The sequence below is a fragment of the Carassius carassius genome, chromosome 40 (genome assembly GCF_963082965.1).
Source record: "Carassius carassius chromosome 40, fCarCar2.1, whole genome shotgun sequence".
NCBI classification, from domain to species: Eukaryota; Metazoa; Chordata; class Actinopteri; order Cypriniformes; family Cyprinidae; genus Carassius; species Carassius carassius.
In genome coordinates this window covers 18,231,523-18,254,963 of record NC_081794.1, presented here as the reverse complement: position 1 = coordinate 18,254,963, position 23,441 = coordinate 18,231,523, and the positions used below count along the sequence as shown (strand labels likewise).

Sequence of the window (23,441 nt, the reverse complement as noted above, 5' to 3'; positions counted from 1 at the left end):
AGCACTTTCACTGGCACCTGAAAGCATTACAGGACTAGCCAAGCTACTTAATAAATGGACAAGCAAGGGGTGAAAGATTTAAGTATTTTATGAGTGACAAACATTCCACAGAAATATTCTAACTGTACTACAGCAGCAGATTATGAGTAGGTCTACTATAAATTTAAAAGGAATGAATGAATAAATAAATACCTGTATGTGATGAAGCACCAGTCTCTTCCGTGATTTCCACTTCCAGGATGCTGAGATCAAGGGTTTCACTGCATCTGAGGGCCTAAAGATAAACAATTGGAGTGAATTTCATGAATTTGATAATCTATTTCTAAAATCAAACGTAAAACCCTAAAAAAAAAAGCAAGCGCATAATCCGAAAGAAAAAGACGGCTTTACTAGAATGCAAAAAGTATAGTTGAATAAACTGCAGCAGGACTATAATTTCCTCAAAACCCATCTGCTCTACGGACTCAGTGGTTAAAATGCAAGGGCAGCCTAACAATTCAGAGCTTACACAGGTAAAAAGAGCATTTCTCATTTACTTAATCTACAAAGTTACGGACCAAACTCTCGTTTAGCAATATAAGAAATTCATAAGAATGTACAGTTATTATTAATTCCTTAAAACAGCCGGGTTCTATACTACATGAATATAAAGAGCACATACTACAGGAAATAAGGTAGTCATTTTTAAATGTAAAATTAACTGCACACAACTTAAAACACACACACAAGTCACCTTAACACCAACTGTTAAAAATACAAATGTTGTCGTATACCCGAGTAAACGGTCTCATTCAGTACAATAGTGCTGGTGTTTCACGTTCGGCTAGCATTTAGAGATGAGTTATCACTGATTCGTTATTCTTCTACGACTGCTTATAAACTTAAGAAGATAGGAGAGCGGTTAACGTTTGATACCAAATACAGATAACAAATGTAGCCGGGAGTCATGTATGCATGAGGCGGGTGAACACACATGGGCCTTTAGCAGGTTAGCAAAGCTAATTAACAGACGTTACAATGGATCCGACACGATAACTTTTAATTTTTGTTGTCGGCGTTTAAATGACAGGGAGCAACAGTCCTAAGCTGTTTTGTGCAATAATACGTCAGAGGGCGTCTGATATTATATTATCTTCTGCCTCAGACAAACACACTGATATATATAACGTTATAAATACACACACCGTCTCGAGCTCTCACGCGCGCGCTGAACACACTGCTCGGGCAAAGAGCGCGCGTGCTCACATAGGCTTCCATGAGAAGTTATGCAATGCTCAAGAACAAACTATGATTCATCATAATCCATATCGAGGGGTTTTAAAGACGTGTCACTAAACATAAACATATTACTGGTCATTTTCAAGACCCATTACTGGAACGACCTCTTGACGTCACCGCGCGGGGTCATGCGAAGCAGATTCGCGATCTCGAGTCGAATCTTTTCAAAATGAAAGTAACGTTATACGAAACAGTTGTTCTTCTATATAAAATGATAAACTTTATAAAATTGACAAGACATATGTACGTGTGTTTTAGTACTGATGTATGCCATTTATATTTGGGCTCTAAATGCCTTGACATTATAAATTAATAAAATTACAATAAACAAACGTATTTAGTTATTTATTCTGAGTGCCCAGAAAAGCGCTATATACATTTAAGTAATTGTTAACATAAGGTAATAAAAAAGGTAATAAACAGCAATGTGTGCCTACATATATAAGCATTTACAATACAATTTAAAGCATGTAATATGCCAAGACATTTCAGGGACCTCTGGATGACAAAGAATCACTCAATCGGTTCCTAAACCGGTTTTTGATTCGAAAGAACCGACACACAAAAATGAGATGGACTTTCCATCACAACATTCAACAGTTCTACAGTCTGTTATTGTGTACTACATTCTAGATTAGATGAATCGTCAGAATTTCACTAATACGTTGGTTTATTTGCAAAGTTATATGAAACTCCACTCAATAAGGACACATTAAACACACTTGAGGATAAAGTAACGGACAAAATTACAGGCTAACTTGGTTGCTGTTGCACTTGCAGTGACAGACGACAGTTTCGTTTTCAGATCGTTGTCTCAAAAGGGTCCAGTGCGAAGAAATCGGAACCCTTCAAATTTGCTAAGGTTTTTGATGCAGTTGCATTAAAAGTTGATAACAAACACGAATGCGCTGCTTATCCAATCGAGTCAGCTCAAAAAGGCCGTACTGTTCTTAACATTACAAACCCGATGATTACTTCACCCCGAGCGCTTGAACGTTAACTTGTCCCGCCATGTCCAAAACCCCCCCACCCGTGATCCCCTTTTCCCTCCTCCCCCTCCCATCACTTCCTCCCCAGCACCCCCCTCCTCTCACCACCGCCATCTTAAGTTCCCACCTACCTGAAATTTCCGAGCGCTTTTCTTTTACTAAATTCTTGCTGAAGGAGTCGCCATCCGCTTCAAATCGTACTCAATCCGTGTTGAGGCTATCCCAAACTGTCTCTCGGTACCCAGTGAGGTTCTGGCAGGTTCGTAGGATCAAGTTAAAGACCGCTCCAAGAGAGACTGGGTCCGGGATCGCTGAATCTAGCGGCTGTGGGGAGGAGACTTTCGACGCAGCGAAATGGAGGAACGAGCGACTGCTGACCAAGAATAGACATCTCGCGAGACGTGCTTCAGCGCGCGCTGCACTCCATGCTGTACACATCTCAGCCGTTACTGGAAAGTCACCGTGTTTTTAGATTTCTTTATTAACGTTACATGTAAAAAAATAAATAACTTGTTTGCACGTAACTTTAGATTATATGTACTTTTTTTTTTTTTTTTTTTTAAACCACTTTAAAAAAAAAAGAATCTCTCTCGCTGTGTAACTGCGCAGCCAGCAGTTTGACAAGAACTTACTGATATAATTTTAGAATATAAGATTTTTTTTTACATCTTCAGACAATATCAAATGTCTTGATAGACGTTTGAGAACCTAGATAAAAAATTTTTGATCTCATGGATTATAGTAACGTTTAAGACTAAGATGTTTGGTGCACAGATCACAAATTAAAATAAAATAAAATAAGTCCTGATATAAGTCTAGATAGATGTCTCTGAAATTATATGACAATAACACGCAATTTATATCTATACAATGAGTCAATACACTACCACACATGTAAATAACCATTTTTAATAATTAATCTTTGTGGTTTTCTTTTCAAGGGGAGGGGGACATATTTAAAATGTATAAAAATGTTTTGCTCAAATAATTAATCCAGAATGTCCTGTATCTCAAAAGTCTTTCTAATCCTATAGTTTAGCTGCAAGTGCAAGACTTGCACTCCTTTTGTCCAGTCGACAAATGCCTCGTTTGCTCCATGTGTGTTCGGGTGATGGTTGTTAGAGACTTCCAAAGGCTTCAGCTGTGGAGAACATAGACATAACACACACACACCTGTCCCAAATTATGAAAATATACAGTTCTCTGAATCGTAGATACTGGCTTTGATACATCCTTAGGAAACAGGCTTTAACGTAACCAGTATTTTGGAGCAATATCACTTTAGTGCTTTGCTGGACAATCATCATCACTGACTCATTTCAACAGGTGAGTGCATTTGGTGAGACCTGAAACACAACATTATAACATAAACAGTGAATATATTTATTATGGAAGGTAATTAATGTTAACAATAATTATTACAAAAGCAATATCACTATTCTACTATATTCTGGTCAGACTAATGAATGGGAGACAGTTCTTTCCCTTTGAATTTTTAAAATATTATCCAACAAGATGTACAGTTCATAACATTTTTAAAGAATAAAATAAATCTTAAGTTCATTCTGATGTTCATGGAATTTGTCTTGATGGATGACTTGAATATTTAAAGTAGAATGTGGACCATGTGTTTCTTTTAATTCATACATTTCCCAACAGTGCTGATTGAGACAATAAGAAGTACTTGACTACTTTCGGCAAGGGTCCGATTTCTTTTTCCTCAAATGCAAAGCTGAGAACCATAACTCTACAGTAGGTTTTCCTTAAGTTCACCAAGACAAACAAGTTCACAATTTTTTATCCATCACTCTTCAACACAACCTGTCTAAATTTTAGTAGTAATGAATAGTCTTTGAACATCCACAGGACTCTTTGTAAAGAAAACCCTACATAAAAACCCAGGCACAGCAAGAGAGTACCTTAATTGCACTAATTTAACCACAGTGGCTAAATATATCAAACAACCCTGGGAAGTGTCTTGGTTCGCACCCCAGGTTGTTTCAACACTTGTGTATGGTCACTGAAGCTTAGCTCTTTTTGAGTGTCCTGCAAAATCTTGCCATTTTAACAAGCAGTTTCTTTAACACAGCAGTTCTGGAAGCTCCTTGAGCTTTACCTAGTACTATCTGGACTCGCCGTCTTTATGTGTGGTAAAAAGGGCCAAGTCTCCTGCCCCACCAAGTCTGGGGCCACGGGGTGGAGTAGAAGATCTGTTCACAGACGAAATTAGAGGTGGTGGAGCCCCAACAGACAATGCCCCAACTAGACCTGGTGCCTTGGCTAGAATGCCATTAGGTAAGTGAGAGTGTGAATGCAGAGGTCCCAGTCTAGAGTAGAGGCCAGGGTGATGTGATGCTTGTGAAGAGGCTCCAGCTGGTTGGAGATGAGAGTGGGATAAAAGCCCTGCGTGAAGCTGTTCTAGGTGTGCAGCATGAGATGGGCTAGGAAGGTGAGGTGCAGATAGGTGCGGATGCATCCCTAAGTACCGTGCTCTCTCCAAGTCTTCCCGCATTAACTGAGCACGTTGCTCCTCATCGAACGGGTGGGACATCAAACCGAACTCTGGCCTGCCTGCTGAGGATGAAGCAGAGGACAAAGAGGTAGGTACTGGTGGATGGTGTGGGCTGGATGCCACAGCTGCCGCTACTGCAGCTCTCTCGGCCTCCAAATAACGCTGTACCTGCTGATGCTGGAGAAGTCTTGAAAAGTGTGGATCAGAGCGAAGTGCAAAGTGGGGATCTGACCTCAGAGCCAATACTTCCCTGCGTTGCTGCTGTTGAGCGGCCAGATCCCTCCAATGCTCCCAGGGAAAGTGAGTGGCTTGGGAATGACCTTGTGGAGGACCATGTGGATGTTGTGGGAAACGATCAGCAGCACCTAATACCAGTCCGGCTGAGCCTCCAGCACCACCAAGATAGGCATCGATACCCCGTGGACGATCTAAGAGGGACAGAGGATGGTGGGGAGGGTGGGGAGTTGGTGGAGGAAGAGGCACGCCAGGTGTAGGTGTCAGTGAGAGGGTTGAGGAAGGGGTGGATGGATGGTGTGGGTGCCGACTATTAGGCCGTTCAAAGTTGTGTGAAGGCACGGCGGAATGCAGTAAAGAGATGGGCACTGGCTCAGGCTCCTCTTTACGCTCTTCTTTGACCTTGACTTGTGGGAGGAGCAACCCAGCGGTTAGACCAAGTGTAGGTTTGGATACTGGAGTTGTGGTACGATCAGGTTTCTTGACTGGAAGTGAGCTAGAAGAGGCTGGACCATTGTTTTCTCGTTGTGAAGAATGGCTGGATTCTGTGCTGAGTGTGTGTGGTGGCTGTCGGTGAAACAGATCCAGAGGAGAGGGGGCTGAGGGGACGTTAGAAGGAGAGGCTGTGAGAATAGATGATGTTGAAGATCGAGGTCTGTCTGGTGCTGCGGAGGAAGTAGACACTGGTGCCCTGGATGCAGAATGTTGTCTCTTGTCTGACTCCCGTTCTCTTTCTCTATCACGCTCTCTACTTTGGCCATCTGACTGAACTCCACCTCCGCTCAGTGGGCCCAAGCCATTTAGATGTGAACTGGGGGTGCTGCTGCGATGCTTGTGGGATGGGACGCCAGGTGACATTCGCACTGGCTGACGTCCATACAAGAGACTGTCTCTGTGTTAAACACAAAGTATTTAACCAATTAAGTTATGTGTCAAGTTGCGAAATGCAATACATAATTCACTTTTGATCTTAAAAGCCCACTTATAACAACAAATCGTTTTAATGTCATACCTGTCCTTTTCGTCTTTTATATGAGTGGGTTCTCTTCTTTCCACATCCTTTCCTCTATCATCCCTCTTCTCTGGTCCTTTTGCCCAGGATCCAGAGGGGAAAGAGGCAGGTGTAACATGCAGACGATTCCATGGATCATGGGGGTTACCCAGTCCTCCAACTGCACTTGCAGAGGGCTCGGTCTTATGTCCTAAAACATTGGCAACTAAAAGAAAATGTATAACATTTGATTAGTCTTTGGATGAGTGTAAATGTGATTGATAAATACTACTTAAATTAACTTTTGCAGCCCTTTATTAAAATGCTTAGGAAATGTTAGAAAACCAACACATTCAAATTAGAGCAGTGATTCTCAACTGGGGGCCTGAAGATGACTTAAATGATTTAATATAAGACAAATCAACTAAAAATCAAAATACATCGAGATAAATCAAGGTTTGAAAAACTTTTTTTCTTTGAGAACCAGGAATCCCACTAAAAAAAGCCATGTAAATTGATGAAATCTTATAACTCCTTGGACACTTCTATAAATGAATATACATTTCCAAGTTATGCCAAGTTGTGAACGAAATGTATTTTTTTTAACGTAATCTAGTAAACCACAAAAACTGCCTTGAAGTCAAAGAGTTTGAGAACCAGCAATAGAGTCAACTGATTAATATATACATATTCTTAATAAACAAATTAGCATGACAAACCTATTGTGGGGCTGCCTAAGCCTCCAAAGGCACCAGAACTCAGGGCTCCCAAAGAAGAGTAGGAGGATGAACGAACATATGGGTCTGTAACACGAAACCCAGCCATTAGTGATAAAATCAGATGAACGCAGAGGAAATTATGCTCTACAAAGCTGCAAATGAAGCAAGCCTGAAGAACATATCTGCACAGAGCAACAAGAGCAGCATGGGTAACATTGGCTTTTGATGCCCCTACTTTCTCAGAGACAGTCTCTTACCCAGATGTGCTGCTGAGGTGAGGAAAGAGGAATGGGGCATTGATGGAGGCATGAATGGTGTGGAGGACAGATTGACTCCACCTGAGAAGACATGGGTCAACTCAGACAAAAAATTACAAAACACCCATAAATGGACTACCATTGAGTGTTGACATTTAGCCAAGTTTATGCTTTATATCCTCCTTAAGCCTTTCTAATTTAGAGCCCTCAGACGGCAGCAAAGTAGTGCTATAAAAATCCTTCAGTAGTGCTATCAAAGTGTTTTGTACCTGAAAACTGTTATTTAGGTAGAAACAACCCACTTCAATAGCTTAAAAGCAATCACAGCTTAAGAACGACCACAGGCTTATATCACCTGGAGAATTTCTAAATGGGTTTCAGAGATAAGTATAAGCATAACCCACCAGTGAAAAGGCTTCCTGGTCTTGTAAGATCAGGAGTTGGGGCAAGGGGACCACCAAGTGGTCCTAGACCTCCTATTCCACCAATACCAGGGCCAGGGAGTCGGGGCAACAGGTCATTACGGAAGTCCAGCTTTTGTGGATCAGCATGCAATAGCTGAGAAAGACAGCAACAGAATGGTGGTCAAAAGGACGCCACTTTTATTTAAAAACATCTCTTAAAAGTAAAAAAAAAAAAAAAAAAAAAAAAAAAAAAATTATATATATATATATATATATATATATATATATATATATATATATATATATATATATTATAAATAATATATATATATATAAACCATTTTGTAATTTTTGGCCTTTTTGCATTCGAACTAAACAAACACAGATAAACACAAAAACCTTGACTTTTTCTTGATGCCTTAGAATCATCCAAGCAACACGGACATGCATAGCACACCATTTTCCAGGCTTCTGTAAAGAGATCATCCAAATAAAGTTAGAAAGAATTGTCTGCTAGTCATTTAGAGTTCAACAAATAAAATAAATCAAGTACAAAACAAAAGATTGAACTTACATTACTGACTTTTGGTGGTGGTGCAAATGGGTCTGTTAGCTGTGGACACAAACATCATACATTATTCATATTAGTCTCTATTAAGTTACAATTACGATGTATAATGCAAATATGCATGATAGAGCATCTTTACCCTTGAAGCTTTAGGTGGAAGGTGGGGCGGTACAACTCCCAAACCAGCAGCCATCTCTGGAGCAGCTCCCTGAAGAGCAACAAGCTGTCAATAACAACAAACTATTCAAACCCACTTCATGGGCTCAAAATATAAATAGGAAAAAATATGGATTGGTGCCTAATATTGGCTTTAACTCAATTAAAGTGGTCATCCTTACAAATCAGATTGTGCTTAAACTTTTAAAATGATAAAAGACCTTTCAAATATTCAGACCTTAGAATATCTTGCCCAAAAATAAGCTCTAAATTCTTCATGGTTGTGCCATCTCAACAAGACACAAATGTGTGACCAATGAATATTTGCACCTTTAGCCTGTAGGATACATAATACTGCTAACCCCCAACTATTCCCATTAACTAGTCACAATGCACAACACTGCTGTATGCTGCGCTGTCGCATTCTGATTTAAACGATCACGGATGAGAAGCGCATGATGGAGTGCGTGAGAGATGCCCTGGATTAAAGCACAATCACTCTCTGACAGCAGATGCCGCTAAACATAATGCAGCTATTACCTCGGAAACCTTAGCTTTCAGAAAGTGTTTAAAATGATTTAAATAGCCATTTAGATTTGCTATGGTGTTCATCACAGTACCAAATACGGAAATATTTAGACTTAATAGGCTTAATTTTCAAACATGCCCTAGATATTGTTTGGAAGTGTTTTGATTCTTTATTGTTCATTCACACTTTAAATTAGGGCTTCATTAGTTTACATTAGTTAATTCATTAGTGAACAAACTGCCAATGAAAAATTATTCTAAACATCTCAGGAGGGATTCTGGTCCACTCCTCTTTACAGATCCTCTCTAAATTCTTAAGGTTTCTTGGCTGTCGTTTCAGCTTGCTCCAGAGATTTTCTATAGGATTGAGGTCTGGAGACTGGCTAGGCCACTCCATGGCCTTAATGTTCTTCTTGAGCCGGTATGTTTCGGGTCATTGTCATGCTAGAAGACTCATCCATGACCCATCTTCATTGTTCTGGCTGAGGGAAGGAGGTTCTAATCCAAGATTTTTACAGTACATGGCCTCGTCCATTTGTCCCTCAATGCGGTGAAGTCGTCATGTACCCTAATGTTTCCACCTCTGTGCTTGACTGTAGGGATGGTGTTCATGGGGTCATAGTTAGCATTTCTCTCCCTCCAAACACGGCGAGTCAAGTTATTGGTAGATACATGTGCCTTCTTGAGCTGGGGGACCTTGCGGGCGCTGCTGGATTTCAATCCTAGCGTAGTGTGTTACCAATGTTTTGCTTGGTGACTGTGGTCCCAACTGCCTTAAAGGTCCCGTTCTTCATGATCCCATGTTTCAAACTTTAGTTAGTGTGTAATGTTGTTGTTAGAGTATAAATAATATCTGTAAAATTCTAAAAAGTTCAATGCCAAGCGAGATATTTTATTTAACAGAATTCGCCTATATCGAACGACCAGTTTGACTTCATCCCTCTACTTCCTGCAGTAATGACGTCACTAAAACAGTTTTTTGACTAACCTCCGCCCACAGCAATACACAAAAAAGGAGGTGTGGTCTTGTTGCGCTCACACAGATAACGCTGTTATTTTCATCTCGGAGTCCAATCACCTGATTATCACCTGAGGTATAATAAATGTGCACTATATCCAAGTTCATGCGGAGAGTGGAAGCTAAAGTGTGCTTTGCAGGACATGGAGTTAACAGTGCAATCATTTGCATTTGTTTTTTTTGCAGTGGAAACAACTTAAAATAGCCTACGCCATCATTTTTGCTTATAAAGGTAAGAGTAATACATCATTTGGAACTGTAAAGGGTCTACTTGTATTTGTGTGCCCTCACAGAATCAACATTGTGCTTTTATAAAATAAAAATATGATGCGTTTTATGCCATCTCGTCTTGAACGGGAGCGCTTCACAAAAATGAATAGAAACTCAGAAAATTCATGCCTCACAGATAAATCTTTAAATTACCACTTAATGAAACAAATCAAAATACTTAATCTGTAAAGATGCACTTCTCTCTAAAGGCATGTTTAATGAAGAGATGACGAGTCAGGATCATCATCTTTGCGACACGGACTCAGAAAACATTAGCTTATTAGTAAAGAATTCAAATATCAGTTGCATTTTACTTTATTTTACAGTATGTTCACGTGTACTTGGCAGTTGCTGTCTCGTGTTGATTCTATTATTTTTTTTCATCACTGATTGATGGATGTCTAAAATACAAAAATTAGGAGAAGGCCAAAAACAGGCCCGAGGCCTGGCCCGCGTCTGAACTATAACATGAATATTGGTCTGAAGCCCGGCCCGAGGGGCATAAAAAAGTTGGGGTCCATCGGGCCCGGGCTGAATTGCTTAATATATTTTTGGAAAAAATTATATTTAAAATTATAATTATATATATTAATATAATTCATATTTTTTTAGGATTCTTTGATGAATAAAATTTTAAAATAAACAGAATGCCAAAAACAGAATGTCTTTAACATCAACTTGGATAAATTATATGCATCCTTGGTGAATGAAAGTCTTTTGAACAGTTGCGTAAATTATTAGGTAAATATTCTGACTATTGTTTAAGGGGTCATATGACGCATTTTCAAGATTTCCTTTCTCTTTGGAGTGTTACAAGCCGTTCATGAATGGATAAGATCCCTAAAGTTGCAAAGACTAAAGTCTCAAACCCAAAGAGATATTCTTTATAAAAGTGAAGACCCATCCACTCCCTCCAAAAAAGCCTCGCTTAAACACGCCCCCACGTCTACGTCACTGTGTGGGAAGATTTGCATAACCACGCCAAAATGTTTACACAAAGAAAGAAGGCGCAACTTTGATTCTCGCTGTAGTATTGTTGCCGCCACCGCCATGTCATGGAAACGCTGTGTGTTTCGTTGTGAAAGGCGGGGCATAGAGTAGAAACAATAATATACAGTATGTGGAAAATAATGTGTTTTTTTTAACCGTAAACCACAAACATTTCATTAAACCAAATACACAATATAATGTTCTTCGTTAGCAACGTCATATGACCCCTTTAAATGTTTGATAAAGTGGTTGTCCTTTTTATGCTCTTATGTGGTTGACAGCCAGCACATTATTATCTTCCTATGATCACTAGATATTGTGGTAATATGCAAGCATTCTTCACCTGAATGATTTTTATATTTAATATAATACACCAAGCTTCCAGATTTTAATATTCAAAACAATGCCCAAATAACAAAAAAAAAAATCTTACCTTAGGCTGAAAAGCTCCATGCAATGATCTGAAAGGTCCTGTGGGCGGAAGAACAGGCACTGGGGGTGGGTACTGAGGAAAAAACTTTGTAGGAGAGAAAATAAATAATTAATAATCACAAACTAAAAACGCTTATGTCTTTCACAGAGACATGCTATATTGACAGCAAATTTGAAAAACTACCCGTCAGATTTAAATTAAACTTCATTAATACAAAAGTTTAAAAAAACTTACTGGGTGTCGAAAGAGTCCGTCTATTTTGCCTGGATACTTATCAAACTGAAACACAACAAGCACAAGAGAAATGTCAAAGCATGAAATTTCATAATCAGCCACTTTTTGAAACTAGCTATCATTGGGCTACAGTTGACTCCTCACCAGTGGAGGTGGTGCAGCTGTGGGATGTAAGAAGTGTTGGTGAGTATGAGTGTGCTGGTGCTGGTGATTGTGCTGATGGAACTGGTAGGCCATTGCAGGGATGGACGTTTGGGCCTGGGAGGATCTGCTAGATGTCCCACAGTTTGAGCTTGACACAGATGGTCCTCTAGGTGCAGAGCCAGCATTTGAGTCTGTCAGGTCCTTACAGATCAGATCCGGATCTATTAATCAAAGAAAAAAGAAAGAACTTCACCTTTCTGAACAAGAATATACACATTTCATTTTTATGATTTAATTGTCACTAAATAATGTTGTTAATGCATTTAGTATGTCACATAATGGCTGGTAAAGTTAGTTTTACCTGTTGAAGTGTGGGGTGACACCTGCAGGAGAGGAGGTGGTGGGGGAAGGTTGGGGGACGGCGTGAAGACAGCACCAGGACTTGGTCGAGAGGAGGGTATTACTGTCCCCACACCACCTGAGCCTCGAACGAGGGATGCACTTGTAGCAGGAGTAGGTGGTCTGATTGATGAAGAGGCTGACGAAGATGGAGGCTTGCCTGAGTTACTGCTTCTGATGGGGAAAAAATCCAACATCACATGTTTAGGGAATACCATTTGTCTTGTCATTTTAATAGACACATGATTTTGAATAATGTCATAAAATGTGATACAGATTGCAACTTTTTCTGAGCAAGAACTGCACACTATCATAGGAAGAGGCATGAGTGAATGTTAAGCAGGAAAAAAAATCTGCTTGAATAAGTGTGTTAGAGAGTGTTTAAGAAATAGATAATACCAAAATTGATAGTATAAATTCTAATTGCAACATAAATTCTTTTTTTATATATATATTTTTTATATTTGAATACATAATTGTAACTACTTACGAATTATAATTGTGCTTGTGAAGGCGAAAATATTTATTAAACCTAAATGTGATCAGAATTTATCCATGAAAAATGCAATATATATATATATTTTACAGATGTAAACCCAAAAGTTTGGGGTTGGTAACATTTATGTTTTTAAAAGAAACCTCTTATGCTCACCAAGGCAGCATTTATTTGGTCAAAAATACTACATTTTGAAATATTATTACAATTAAAAACAACTGTTTTCTATTTTATATATTTTAAAATGTAGTTAATTATTGTGATGGCAATGCAGCCATTATTCCAGTCTTCAGTGTCACATGCTCCTTCATAAAGATTCTAATTGTATTTACTGTAACTTTTGATCAATTCAAAACATTGTTGCTGGACAAAAGTATTAATTTCTAATGGCATACAAAAACACTGTGTAACCTCACAACCCAGTATCTTGTAAACATTCATTTGTTTCCAAAAAAACACTGTGTAACCTTACTGTGTAAAGCCAAACAAACAAGCTGAAATATATGACAATATATGAACAGACTGTAGGTGTGAGAGATAATTCTATTAACTTTAACAGCATGATTGGATTTAGAAGGCTGAGGTCATTATTGAAGATAGAATGTACAGAAACGAGTTTTCTTTTTTCTTCTGAATTAATGTCTGTATATGCAGATATGTGTTTATGTATGTTATTTATAGTGTATTACTATATTTATGTTTATTGTTTCTTTCTGTTTGACCTAATATGCACCAAATTAAAAGAAAAAAGTTTCACTACACTTACCTGTTGTTGCTGTAGATTGATTGTGGCTTTCCGGAGAAAAGGAAAGGCTTGTGTTTGTGCTGTGTTGGGCTAGGATCATGGCGGTGATAGGGACCACCATTTCCATTACGCTGCTCTGGAAGGGAGTTGGAGACCGAGGCAGTGGAACGGCCTGCAAGGCTAGGCAGAGAGGATGAGGTAGAGATGGGCTCAGGGTAAGGCTGCTCCATACTCCTCTCCTGACTCCTCTGCAGGCCAGAGACCCGAGGTGTGACTGACAGAAGGGGCTGTGAGCTATTTGAGGGCAAGAGGGGGCAACCGTTGCTCGCAGCAGCACTTGCAGAGTTGGAGTTAACTGCTGTGGAAAAAGAGAGGTTTTACGACAACAAAAATCTGAATCTGCATTTTAAAGATAAACATCTCTGTCCAAGTCAAAACCCCAAAACACACGAAAATATCATTATTCCTAGGTAATTCACCATCTACCGGCACAGTATATACACCTGCTACTGCCATCAGAGATTTACCTTCTCTTGTGCAGATGATGAATGCTGGCTCCATATTGTCAGAAGCCTAAACAGTGGGGAAAAACTCATTATCGAAATAGTGAAATGCATCAAAACAGATAAAGCAAATTCAAGAATAATAAAAAATTTTACCTTATCCCCCGATTCACTCTCTGTATCACACTGTGGATTCAATATAAAGAGATACAGTTATAGCCTACATTTGTGTGGTGGAAAAATGTAATGACAATTTCACTTGTTTATAATAGATCATTTATAATACACAAACAAAAACATACAATACCGTTCAGTTGGATCAGTATTTTTTTTTTTCAAAAGAAAATAGTATTCGTTATTATTCAGTAAAGGATGCATTTCATTGATCAAAACGGACAGTAAAGACTTTGGTTACAACATTTTTTTTTAATCATGCTTTCCACAATAGTACAGCATATCAACATTGATAATAAATGAGAAATGTTTCTTGAAAACAAAATCAGCATATTAGAATGATCATGTGTCCCTGATGACTATAGTAATAGCTGCTGAATTGGACTTTGCCATCACAAGATTAAGTTACATTCTCAAATATACTTAAATAGTTATTTTAAATTGGAATAATATTTTACAATATTAACGTGAAATGTACTTTTATTTTAATTAAATAAAAGCAGCCTTTGTAATAATAGACATTTTTTTTAAAAAACTATCTTAGACTAACTTTCAAATGTTAGAGTATGCTTTGAAAATGTGCACAAATTTCGAAGTCATATTATTGGACAGCAAAGAAAAACACAAAACTCGCTGGAAAAAAAACAACTCACAATATATCCTGTCTCCATGTGATTCCCAGATACCTGAAACAGACATTTGAAATAGTAAAACCACAGGGAAATTATTACAGAGTAGCAAATATGTAATTACAAGAACACAATAAAAATAAAACAGATGTATATTTCTTTTTGTCTTACATTATAAAGGTTAGCTGAAATTAGATAACGAATTGGCTGATATTTGGCAATTCAGACAAACTGGATTGGGCAATAATCATACACACTTTGATTACCATAAATAGCTGTTCCTTTTGGCATAATTTCTTAAATCTATTAATTGCAATTTTTGTTGCCTTTGAATTCTATAACCACAAACATGTAAATACATCAGTTAATGGGATAGTTCACCCAAAAATCATAATTATATTATTAATAATAACCAGGCTCTCCCAGCATCAAAAAAACTCTTTTGACTGCTGCTACAACAGCGAGAAGCATATTCACATTTGATGTAAATTTTGTTTAGACCAGTCACTGCGTCTAATTTCCCCAACAGTAAGGCTTCTGACACATCATGACTACATAATATTAAAAACTTTTTTTAAAGTGCCCCTATTATGCCTTTTTAAGGTTGCTAATATTGTTTTATGAGTCTCTTAAAACAGGTTTACATGCATGCAAGGTAAAAAAACAAATCTTCTTAAAAAAAAAAAAAAAAAAGATTTAATTTTACCTCATTTCTAAATGTTTTGTATCGACTCGTGTGAAGCAGTTCAAAGAATCAGTCTATCTAGACCCCTTCTTTCCACGAGCCCTCACTGCTGTAATTGGTCAGATGATGCAGTCCTTTGTAATTAGTCCAGAGCCATAGAGAGATTGGCTCTAGATTGGTCTACCGCATACAGCGTGTCGGAAAAGTAATGTTCATTGCAATGACAGCCCTGGAGACTTGTCAATCCATAGAAAAGTTGGTATGAATTGTAGCTTTCCAACTCGAGCCGAAATCTGATGATGAAATGGTTGAACTGGCTGATCAACAAGAGACTGATTCACAAGCACGACTGGAGCAGGACATTTCAGTCGTAGGAGTCAAGTGTTGACAAGTTTGTGGTAATTAAAAGATGTGATAAAACAAATTTACTCTCACTTTATTGGCAGGCAAGTTGGCGACGTAGAACCGAGCGGTAACCTTCGCTCTCTCTCATGAAGCCCATACAGAAGTGACTAAAACTGCAATTCATCGACTGGCCACTTGAGGCTGGCTGCAAAAGAGAGTCAATCCCATAGACTCCCCATGTTAAAATGCCCAACTTTACAGCAGAAAAAAACATGTTTACAGCCTGGTGCAAAAAATTATTTTGGTCTATATAGCTAATTTTACCCTTCATGACAACTGTGAGGGGGTGAATTTTTTGTAACTCATCCATTTAAATTATATTAAGCCTTAGGGTTTTGCATTATTAAGGGCGTGGCCACTAGAGAGACAGGTGGATTGTTGCTGCTGTCACCGCTGTTGCGCTAAGTGGGCGTGGTTTCAGCAACCAGTTCCCGCCATTTTTGATTACCCCAGAGTGACGTGAGGTGACGCGCTGCCAAGATGGCGACGGCCCGCTCCACCCACTTTTGGTTTCAAAAACTCTCTTACACTATACGTCCATGTTTTTATACAGTCTATGCATAGAACGTGTGCAGACATTATGCAAATGTATTACTTTGTGACGTACTTCGTCAATGCATGAAAGGTAATATTCGAAAAGGTATAATGGGGCACTTTAAAATGACCAATTGATTTACATTGGACTCTCATCCACACAGGCCTATTCTAGAAATATTTGTGTTGCACCTAAAACATTGCAGTGACATATTTTTCATGGGTGTTTGTACAAGGATTTAATTTTTGGTGTTTATAGAGCATTAAAGAGTTATGAAACTATAGCACTAACCTTAGCATCTCCCTTTCTCTTTAGTTTAGATTTGATTTTCCTGCGCTGCTCCCAACTGTTGGTGTACGTAGCAGGAGGTCCTTCCTCAGGCTCTGACAGAGGCCCTCCGTTTTCATCCAGGCCTCTCTTCCTTTTGATTCCTCTCCCCATGAACAAGCCAGAACGATCTGGAGGCTTTAGGGAACAGTCCATCTATCAAAGTAAAACAGTATAACATGTTAACTATTTCTGCTGGAAAATATAATGTAGCGATTCAGTATTTAAACTGTATTTAATAAAAGTCATGGGGCAGCGTTGACAAGTTTATTTTCTCCTGGATGTGTGAGCTGCGCGATTTCCGATATGTGTGTGTGTCAGTAAGCAGCTCATTAATACAGAACGATAATTAAAGGCTCTAATGCACACCAGTATATGTGTGTGTTGGCTAGATGACGAATGATGACGTGTGACGGCATAGTAGTGGTGTCCCAATCCTTAGGGGAATATTGTCTCCCCTACCCCTTGACACTCTGTTTCAAGGGACAAGGGGAAGGGGTAGGCAGAGGGGTATAAAATAGAATTGGGATTGGGCCTTAATAACGACCAAGTAGATATTCAGTATATTTTATACTAAAATGAAAATGCAAAACAGCTCAACTTCTAATATATATAGCGTACTCCAGCACCTAATTCAAGGCTAGTCAGAGATAGATAAACACACAAACCTCCAAGGCCTCCAGGCTTATGAAGCTGGCTATAGCGAATCCATCTATTATATCCTCCTCGCAAGACACGGATTCTCGCTTCCTCCGACGTGGAGGCCGATGTCTGGTCCCGGGGAAGCCGGGTCTGCATTCTCCTCTGCTGGCACGGAGCAGCGAGTCTCTGCAGAGTTCTTGGTCCGAGGCCGAGGATGGCGACGAGGCCCTGTGCTCCGCGAGATCCGCTCTCCTCCGCCGCCGCTCTCGGTCACGCTGCGAGCGGGAGCGACGGCTCTGCCTGAAGCCTCCGCTTCGACTGGAACCGTCCATGTCAATGTCCGACAAAGGCACTTAATAAAAACACCCTGGTCCGACCTGGGGGACTTTACAACTGATAACGAATAAAAACCACCGCCTCCAGGACCAGTGTTGCGGATCTCAGATGAAAATGTGGTTTAAGGTTCCGGTCTTATAATTTAATCGAGTCCAGTGGAGGATGTATTGTAGACTGCAGTCCGAGTACAGTCATGTCTGGGCATCACCGGGCCTGTTTTATCCAATAACACAGTGATTATAAAAGCTTTTAGATATTCCACTTACTGTCTTTCTGTCAAGACATTGTCACTTTCATCTGAGGAAGAAAAAAGCAGAAACTACCGATCAGTGGCGCAGTCGGGTTTTTAAAAATTCTGCATGGCTGGTTAGCTAAGAAAATATGCTAATTTGACGCTGAAAGAGCTTATTTTCTACTTACAGAAAATAAACAAGACTAAATAAAACACATCACCAAAGTAAGAGCGTATAACTATCGCGATTTAATGGCATAAAGGAGAATAGTGTCTACCCTCAGAAGTCAGGGCCGAGTTTTCGTTAGTAAACTTTATTAAAAGGAAGATGATCAGCACAAACAAAGTCCAATTGTGACACATAAGCAATCTTTATAAACTAAAATATTTTAGTCGAGTATTATTTCTGAATCTGAAGCACATAAATCGGTTAATAGAGCGACGAGTTGAATCGCTATATCAGCTGTCGATGTTAGCTTGCTAGTTAGCTAACCTGGTTAGGATCACGGATTAAAGCACACTCGTTTTAAACGACCAAATTCGTAATTTTTTTTTTACTATACTATAAATGACATAATGAAAATAAATAGATTGTGATATTGCCAATTATTTAACGGTTATTATCTATCCGGTGTGTTTTACACGACCAGGCGAGCGAACACTATCATTAGCACCTGACCATAAATCAAATGTCATTTTAAAAGATCAATCATTCGTTTTACACTGGTCTAGATCGTTATTTCTCTGCTCTGTAGACAGGCCCAAAGCCATTTAAATACGAGTCCAATAAAACAAGCTAACAATGTAGCCTGTGGTTCGTTGACACCCCATCTTGCACTTCACATTTAAGAAGGAAATTAAACCAATTATTCCGATCAGTACACGGATACAACCGATGGACGTAACTCATGATAGTCTATTCACTGATTTTAAAAACCCGTTAAATTAATCAGGATACTAGCCTATTGGCTTTATATGACGATCAGAGAAAACGAGACACTGTGCGATGTGTTTTAATCTCAACTCAAGTATAAAACACATAACATTATTTTTGCTTTAAAATAATCCACTCTGTTTTTCTTTACGAACGATGCTAACACGAACAAAACGACAACAATATTACAATCACACCCACCACTCGCGCTGTAGACAGGGCCATTTTCCTCTGGCTTCTCCTTTCGTCCGAGCCTCCATTTAAAACGATAATAATATACAACAGGCCCCAAGGCCCCGGGCTAGAGCTGCACCGTCACGGATGTTGAGCGCAGCCCCGTCAGCGCAGGCCGGGCTCCTCCTTCCGCGGCCCCCTGTAAGATCAAGCTGGAGATATCTCCGGTGTCCGCAGCAGACCCTGGTTTTTCCTCAAGCGTAACGTGAATATGGACTTATGAAAGCTTGCTATTCGTCCCGATCGTCAAAACGGGAGAAATTATTTCTTCATTTTTATTTGGGAAGCTGAGACATACATGAAGCCTGGGTGGATAACCCGTAGCAGTCAAACTGCATTGTGTGCTTCTGTCGGGTTTTCTTCCTCTGTTGATTCACTCAAGGCACGCGGCACTGAATACGACGACAGTACTGCCATCTACTGACAGTAAAGTGCCTTGTGCGGTATTTACCAATAATAACTTCTGCACTAATGATCATAATGCAAATTTTTTCTTAGCATCCAAAACAATGTTTCTGGAAAAAAGAGATTTGAAAACATATAAGCTATTATTATTATTATTATTTTAAATTTCATTATTGCTTATTTATTATATATTTTTATTTTTATATTATTTAATTTTATATTATATTATTTATTTTATTTTAAATCTGGACAGTGGAGGTTACGTATGCAATTATTTATTTATTTATTTAGCTTACAAATTTAGCTATATATTATTATTTACAATAATTTCAATACATTTACCCATAAGATAAAATAATTTATTTCTATGTAAGATACCAACAATACAGTGCCGACTACTTAATTTGATAAAATACAATAACAAAACAGTATTATAATGCAAGAGTTTTTATTTTATTTTTTATTATGCTTTAAACGACAGATACAAAACAATACAACAGACTTTATAAAGGGTAACAAAGGATAAAAGAGAAAAAACAAACAAACAAAGACAAAAACAAAAATCCAATCACAGGCAAGCATGAACTTTACATTTCTCAAAGATTTTGAATATAGAACAGACACTGAAAGTGTTAATTGCCTTTCTATTGGTACTATATTGAATAGTAAACAAATAGTAGTTTTCCAACTATTTATAAAACACTGTAAAACAGGATTATTTGTTAGAAAATTTCCACTTATGAATGTGCAACTTAACCAACAAAATAAATAGATTAATAACAAAAAACTTCGTTATTTACATTTTCATAATTATAATATCCAAAAATGACATTTTAGAATTAAAGAGTACCTTTTCTTTGATAAACACAGAGACGTCATACCATAAGATTTTAACATAACTACAGTGCCAGAAAATGTGGGGTACAGTTTCCAAGTGCAAAGAGCAAAAAACAAAAAACAAAAAAAAACAATATCCTTCTTAAACTTACTAATAAAATGTTTAACAGGATAGAATTTATGGATAATTTTTAAACAGTTTTTTGTAACAAAAAACTTGTGAGGATTATGTATGTATGTATGTATGTATGTATATATATATATATATATATATATATATATATATATATATATATATATATATATATATATATATATATATATATATATATATATATATATTATTGTTTTATTTAATATATATAATATATTATATATATTGTTTTATTATTATAATAAAAAAAATAAGTTTGTGGAACGTATTGTATGACGCATTTCCTGTGACGCAGACCTATACAAAGGAAGTAGTGACATTCATATGCGGAAGAGGTTAGAGTGGCGAAAACAATCGGGTGGATCGACGAACTGTAACTTTAAATAAAGAAACGAGGAAACAAACGACGGCGTGATATTTGGCCTGTTCAGCTTCTGGTATCTCCGGTGGACGTTTCCACATAAAGAAAAGACAAGGTAAAAACGAGAGCAATATAGGCCCCCGGGTTTTCTTTCTTTTCTTGAGCTAATTTTAGCTACTGAATTCAGTATTATTGTTATTTGTGAAGGATATTGGTCATTTTATAAACGAATAGTCATTTAACATGTTATTTTTCAAAGTTTCAGTCTAAATGATCGTTGTCCTTTTGAGTGTTTCGAGAAAGTTTTAGTGTTCATTGTGCTAAATGGCTCGGTTAATTGTCACTGATAGTATATAGCACCAATATAAGCTGAATAATAGGGTGTGTTCAAATTTTTCTCAATATTAAATTTCGAAGAAATGGAACAATATGACAGCTATTTCAGTAGGGGTGATGCCACTTGATTAATAGATAATGAAATACAATTAAAATAAAATATTTTAATTCGCCATTAGCTGTAGAAACCACTTGTTCACTTAAGAGTCTCATATGACATACCTGCAAACAATGATGTCATGGCATCACGTGGCTGTCACCAAATCGCGTGTGGAAATCTGAATTCCTTTTCTGGGACTTAATTGTCTCCATACTGCCATTTGGATTTGTATCAGATCATAGAAACCTTTCACATTTTCCTTCAAACTTCTAACAGTCTGTTCTTATCTCTCTCTCTCTCTCTCTCTCTCTCTCTCTCTCTCTCTCTCTCTCTCATTCTCTCTCTCTCTCTCTCTCACACACACACCCACACACAGATGGAATTCCTGTTTGGAAAAAGAAAGACTCCAGAGGAGATGCTCAGACAGAATCAGAGAGCGTTAAATAGAGCCATGAGAGATCTAGACAGAGAACGCCAGAAACTGGAGCAACAGGAAAAGAAAATAATTGCTGACATTAAGAAAATGGCCAAACAAGGACAGATGGTAAGGAGAATTTTAAATTGACATCCAGGTGTCACTGCCAGGCATGGAGTCTCACTGGAGAGCAAATAATATTCTTTTTCTGACAGGATGCTGTAAAGATCATGGCTATGGACTTGGTGCGCACAAGACGATATGTCAAGAAATTCATCATGATGAGAGCCAATATTCAAGCTGTCAGCCTTAAAATCCAAACCCTCAAATCAAACAACAGCATGGCGCAGGCCATGAAAGGAGTCACCAAAGCTATGGCCACCATGAACAGACAGGTATATCTGCTGTAGCATTTCAATTTCTGTTTGTCTTGCCAACAGACAGCTTGTTGATATGCATTTGTTGATGTAAACTCATTTTCCTCTCAATGCAGTTGAAGTTGCCACAGATTCAGAAGATCATGATGGAGTTTGAGCGCCAAAGTGAAATCATGGACATGAAGGAGGAGATGATGAATGATGCAATTGACGATGCAATGGGCGATGAAGACGATGAAGAGGAGAGGTGAGAAAAAGATTATTAATAAAGACACAATTCAGAAAAAATATCATGGTTTCCACATGGATGATAATAATAAATTATCCTGACATGTGCTCTTTTTGCTTGGATTGTAGTGATGCCGTGGTTTCTCAAGTTCTGGATGAGCTGGGTCTGAATCTTTCTGACGAACTTTCAAGTAAGCAAAAAAGACACCACAGTTGCCTTGCTATAAAATTACACTCCGAAGTCGTTCTCATATTACCTCTATTATTTCTTTGAAACAGGCCTGCCTTCTACTGGAGGAAAACTTTCAGTTGCGGCCGGGAAGAAAGCTGAACCGCAGGCTACGCTGGCGGATGCCGATGCTGACTTGGAGGAGAGGCTGAACAACCTCAGGAGAGACTGAGAATGAAAGGACTTTATGTAAAGGTTTTGATTCGGAACTGTTTGTGCAAAGCTGGCGTCACTAAAATGTAGACTGATGCAAAGAAAAGAGGGCGGATGTGAATGTCTGTTTTTTTCTGACATTAGACGCTTTAATGCGTCCTTTTTGTTTTTCTGTCTTCTTTTATGACATGTGGTGTATAAATATTACCAAACGCGTAACCCAAATGAAGATGCAATGCATCCGACTGATCTCAAACCTTCCGTTTAGACAAATCCTTGTCTAAAGGAGATAAAATCAACAAAGAGTCTGTTACCCCAAGAATCCAACTTGATCTTTTGAGGAAACATTAACACTAAATATTTCATTACTATAAAAACTGGTTTGCCACACATCATATTTTCATTTTAATAAACAATGTTGATCTTTTTTATAAATCGTGCAAAATGGAGTCACTCCAGTTTTCAATCTGTTTATATAAGGGTACATCAGAGGATTACCTTTAAAATATTATCATGATCTTCTAATAATATATTCATCTTGATCTTTTAGTGGTAAATACCTTTGCATAATAAATGTGGTGGTTTATATATATAATTTTTTTTTTATCAAAGTGATCGAATCATTAGTTCTTACACCCAGGCCTGCTCCGTAAACGATAAACCTTCATAAACTCTTAAGTTTTTGCAAGGCAACATCTAACAATAACTTTGCTCATTTAATATGAAAAAAACTTGGAAGCAGTTTTCCAAATGATGGTTTTATCAAAATTTAATATTAATGAAAAATTAGTGTATTTATCTTGTGGTGAATCAAAAGAGGTGATATATTTTGAAAAAAAAAAAAA

General features: G+C 38.1%; 3 protein-coding genes across 14 annotated transcripts in view; 1 reads left to right on the top strand and 2 right to left on the bottom strand.

Annotated features, from left to right (window-relative positions):
• Positions 1-2,605, bottom strand: part of LOC132122281 (helicase SRCAP-like) — a 30,650-nt gene extending 28,045 nt beyond the window's left edge. For 4 of the 6 annotated variants that reach the window (XM_059532353.1, XM_059532358.1, XM_059532356.1 and 1 more), the window contains exons 1-2: positions 2,399-2,605; positions 193-274 (exon numbers count right to left, since the gene is read on the bottom strand). The gene's annotated coding sequence lies outside the window, so the exon portion shown is untranslated. Of the gene's footprint in view, positions 1-192; positions 275-1,184; positions 1,376-2,028; positions 2,286-2,398 lie in introns of those variants that run through there. The other 2 variants (XM_059532355.1, XM_059532354.1) reach the window with 2 other exon arrangements.
• A 557-nt stretch (positions 2,606-3,162) lies between these two features.
• On the bottom strand, positions 3,163-19,374 carry LOC132122280 (autism susceptibility gene 2 protein-like). Of its 7 annotated transcripts, none has more exons than XM_059532344.1 (19): positions 18,969-19,374; positions 17,292-17,898; positions 16,588-16,779; positions 14,696-14,728; positions 14,025-14,054; positions 13,893-13,938; positions 13,387-13,723; positions 12,087-12,298; positions 11,726-11,946; positions 11,582-11,626; positions 11,348-11,431; positions 8,092-8,175; positions 7,959-7,997; positions 7,784-7,855; positions 7,385-7,538; positions 6,981-7,061; positions 6,724-6,807; positions 6,026-6,230; positions 3,163-5,905 (listed from the first exon to the last, which is right to left on the bottom strand). In XM_059532344.1, the coding sequence occupies exons 2-19, from the start codon at positions 17,595-17,597 to the stop codon at positions 4,390-4,392; spliced, it is 3,741 nt and encodes a 1,246-aa protein (XP_059388327.1). In that variant the 5' UTR covers positions 17,598-17,898; positions 18,969-19,374; the 3' UTR covers positions 3,163-4,389. The 7 variants fall into 7 exon arrangements, with proteins under 7 accessions (XP_059388327.1, XP_059388329.1, XP_059388328.1 ...); XM_059532346.1 differs by having other exon boundaries at positions 8,092-8,160; XM_059532345.1 differs by having other exon boundaries at positions 13,387-13,720.
• A 1,331-nt stretch (positions 19,375-20,705) lies between these two features.
• On the top strand, positions 20,706-22,841 carry LOC132122278 (charged multivesicular body protein 2a-like). Its single transcript, XM_059532343.1, has 6 exons — positions 20,706-20,873; positions 21,571-21,738; positions 21,825-22,004; positions 22,103-22,233; positions 22,344-22,405; positions 22,494-22,841. Exons 2-6 carry the CDS (start codon positions 21,571-21,573, stop codon positions 22,613-22,615), a joined length of 663 nt encoding a protein of 220 aa, XP_059388326.1. The 5' UTR covers positions 20,706-20,873; the 3' UTR covers positions 22,616-22,841.
• The last annotated feature ends 600 nt before the right edge of the window (positions 22,842-23,441 follow it).

Bases quoted from the DNA above. Each gene is read 5' to 3' on its own strand.
- LOC132122280 (XM_059532344.1), bottom strand. From the start codon at position 17,597: ATGGACGGTTCCAGTCGAAGCGGAGGCTTCAGGCAGAGCCGTCGCTCC. The intron at 7,062-7,384 runs GTGGGTTATGCT...ATGTCTTCTCAG, and splicing joins ACCAGGAAGCCTTTTCACTG to GTGGAGTCAATCTGTCCTCC. The intron at 6,231-6,723 runs GTTTGTCATGCT...ATTTTCTTTTAG, and splicing joins CTTAGGCAGCCCCACAATAG to TTGCCAATGTTTTAGGACAT.
- LOC132122278 (XM_059532343.1), top strand. From the start codon at position 21,571: ATGGAATTCCTGTTTGGAAAAAGAAAGACTCCAGAGGAGATGCTCAGA. The intron at 22,005-22,102 runs GTATATCTGCTG...CTCTCAATGCAG, and splicing joins TGGCCACCATGAACAGACAG to TTGAAGTTGCCACAGATTCA. The intron at 22,234-22,343 runs GTGAGAAAAAGA...CTTGGATTGTAG, and splicing joins GAAGACGATGAAGAGGAGAG to TGATGCCGTGGTTTCTCAAG.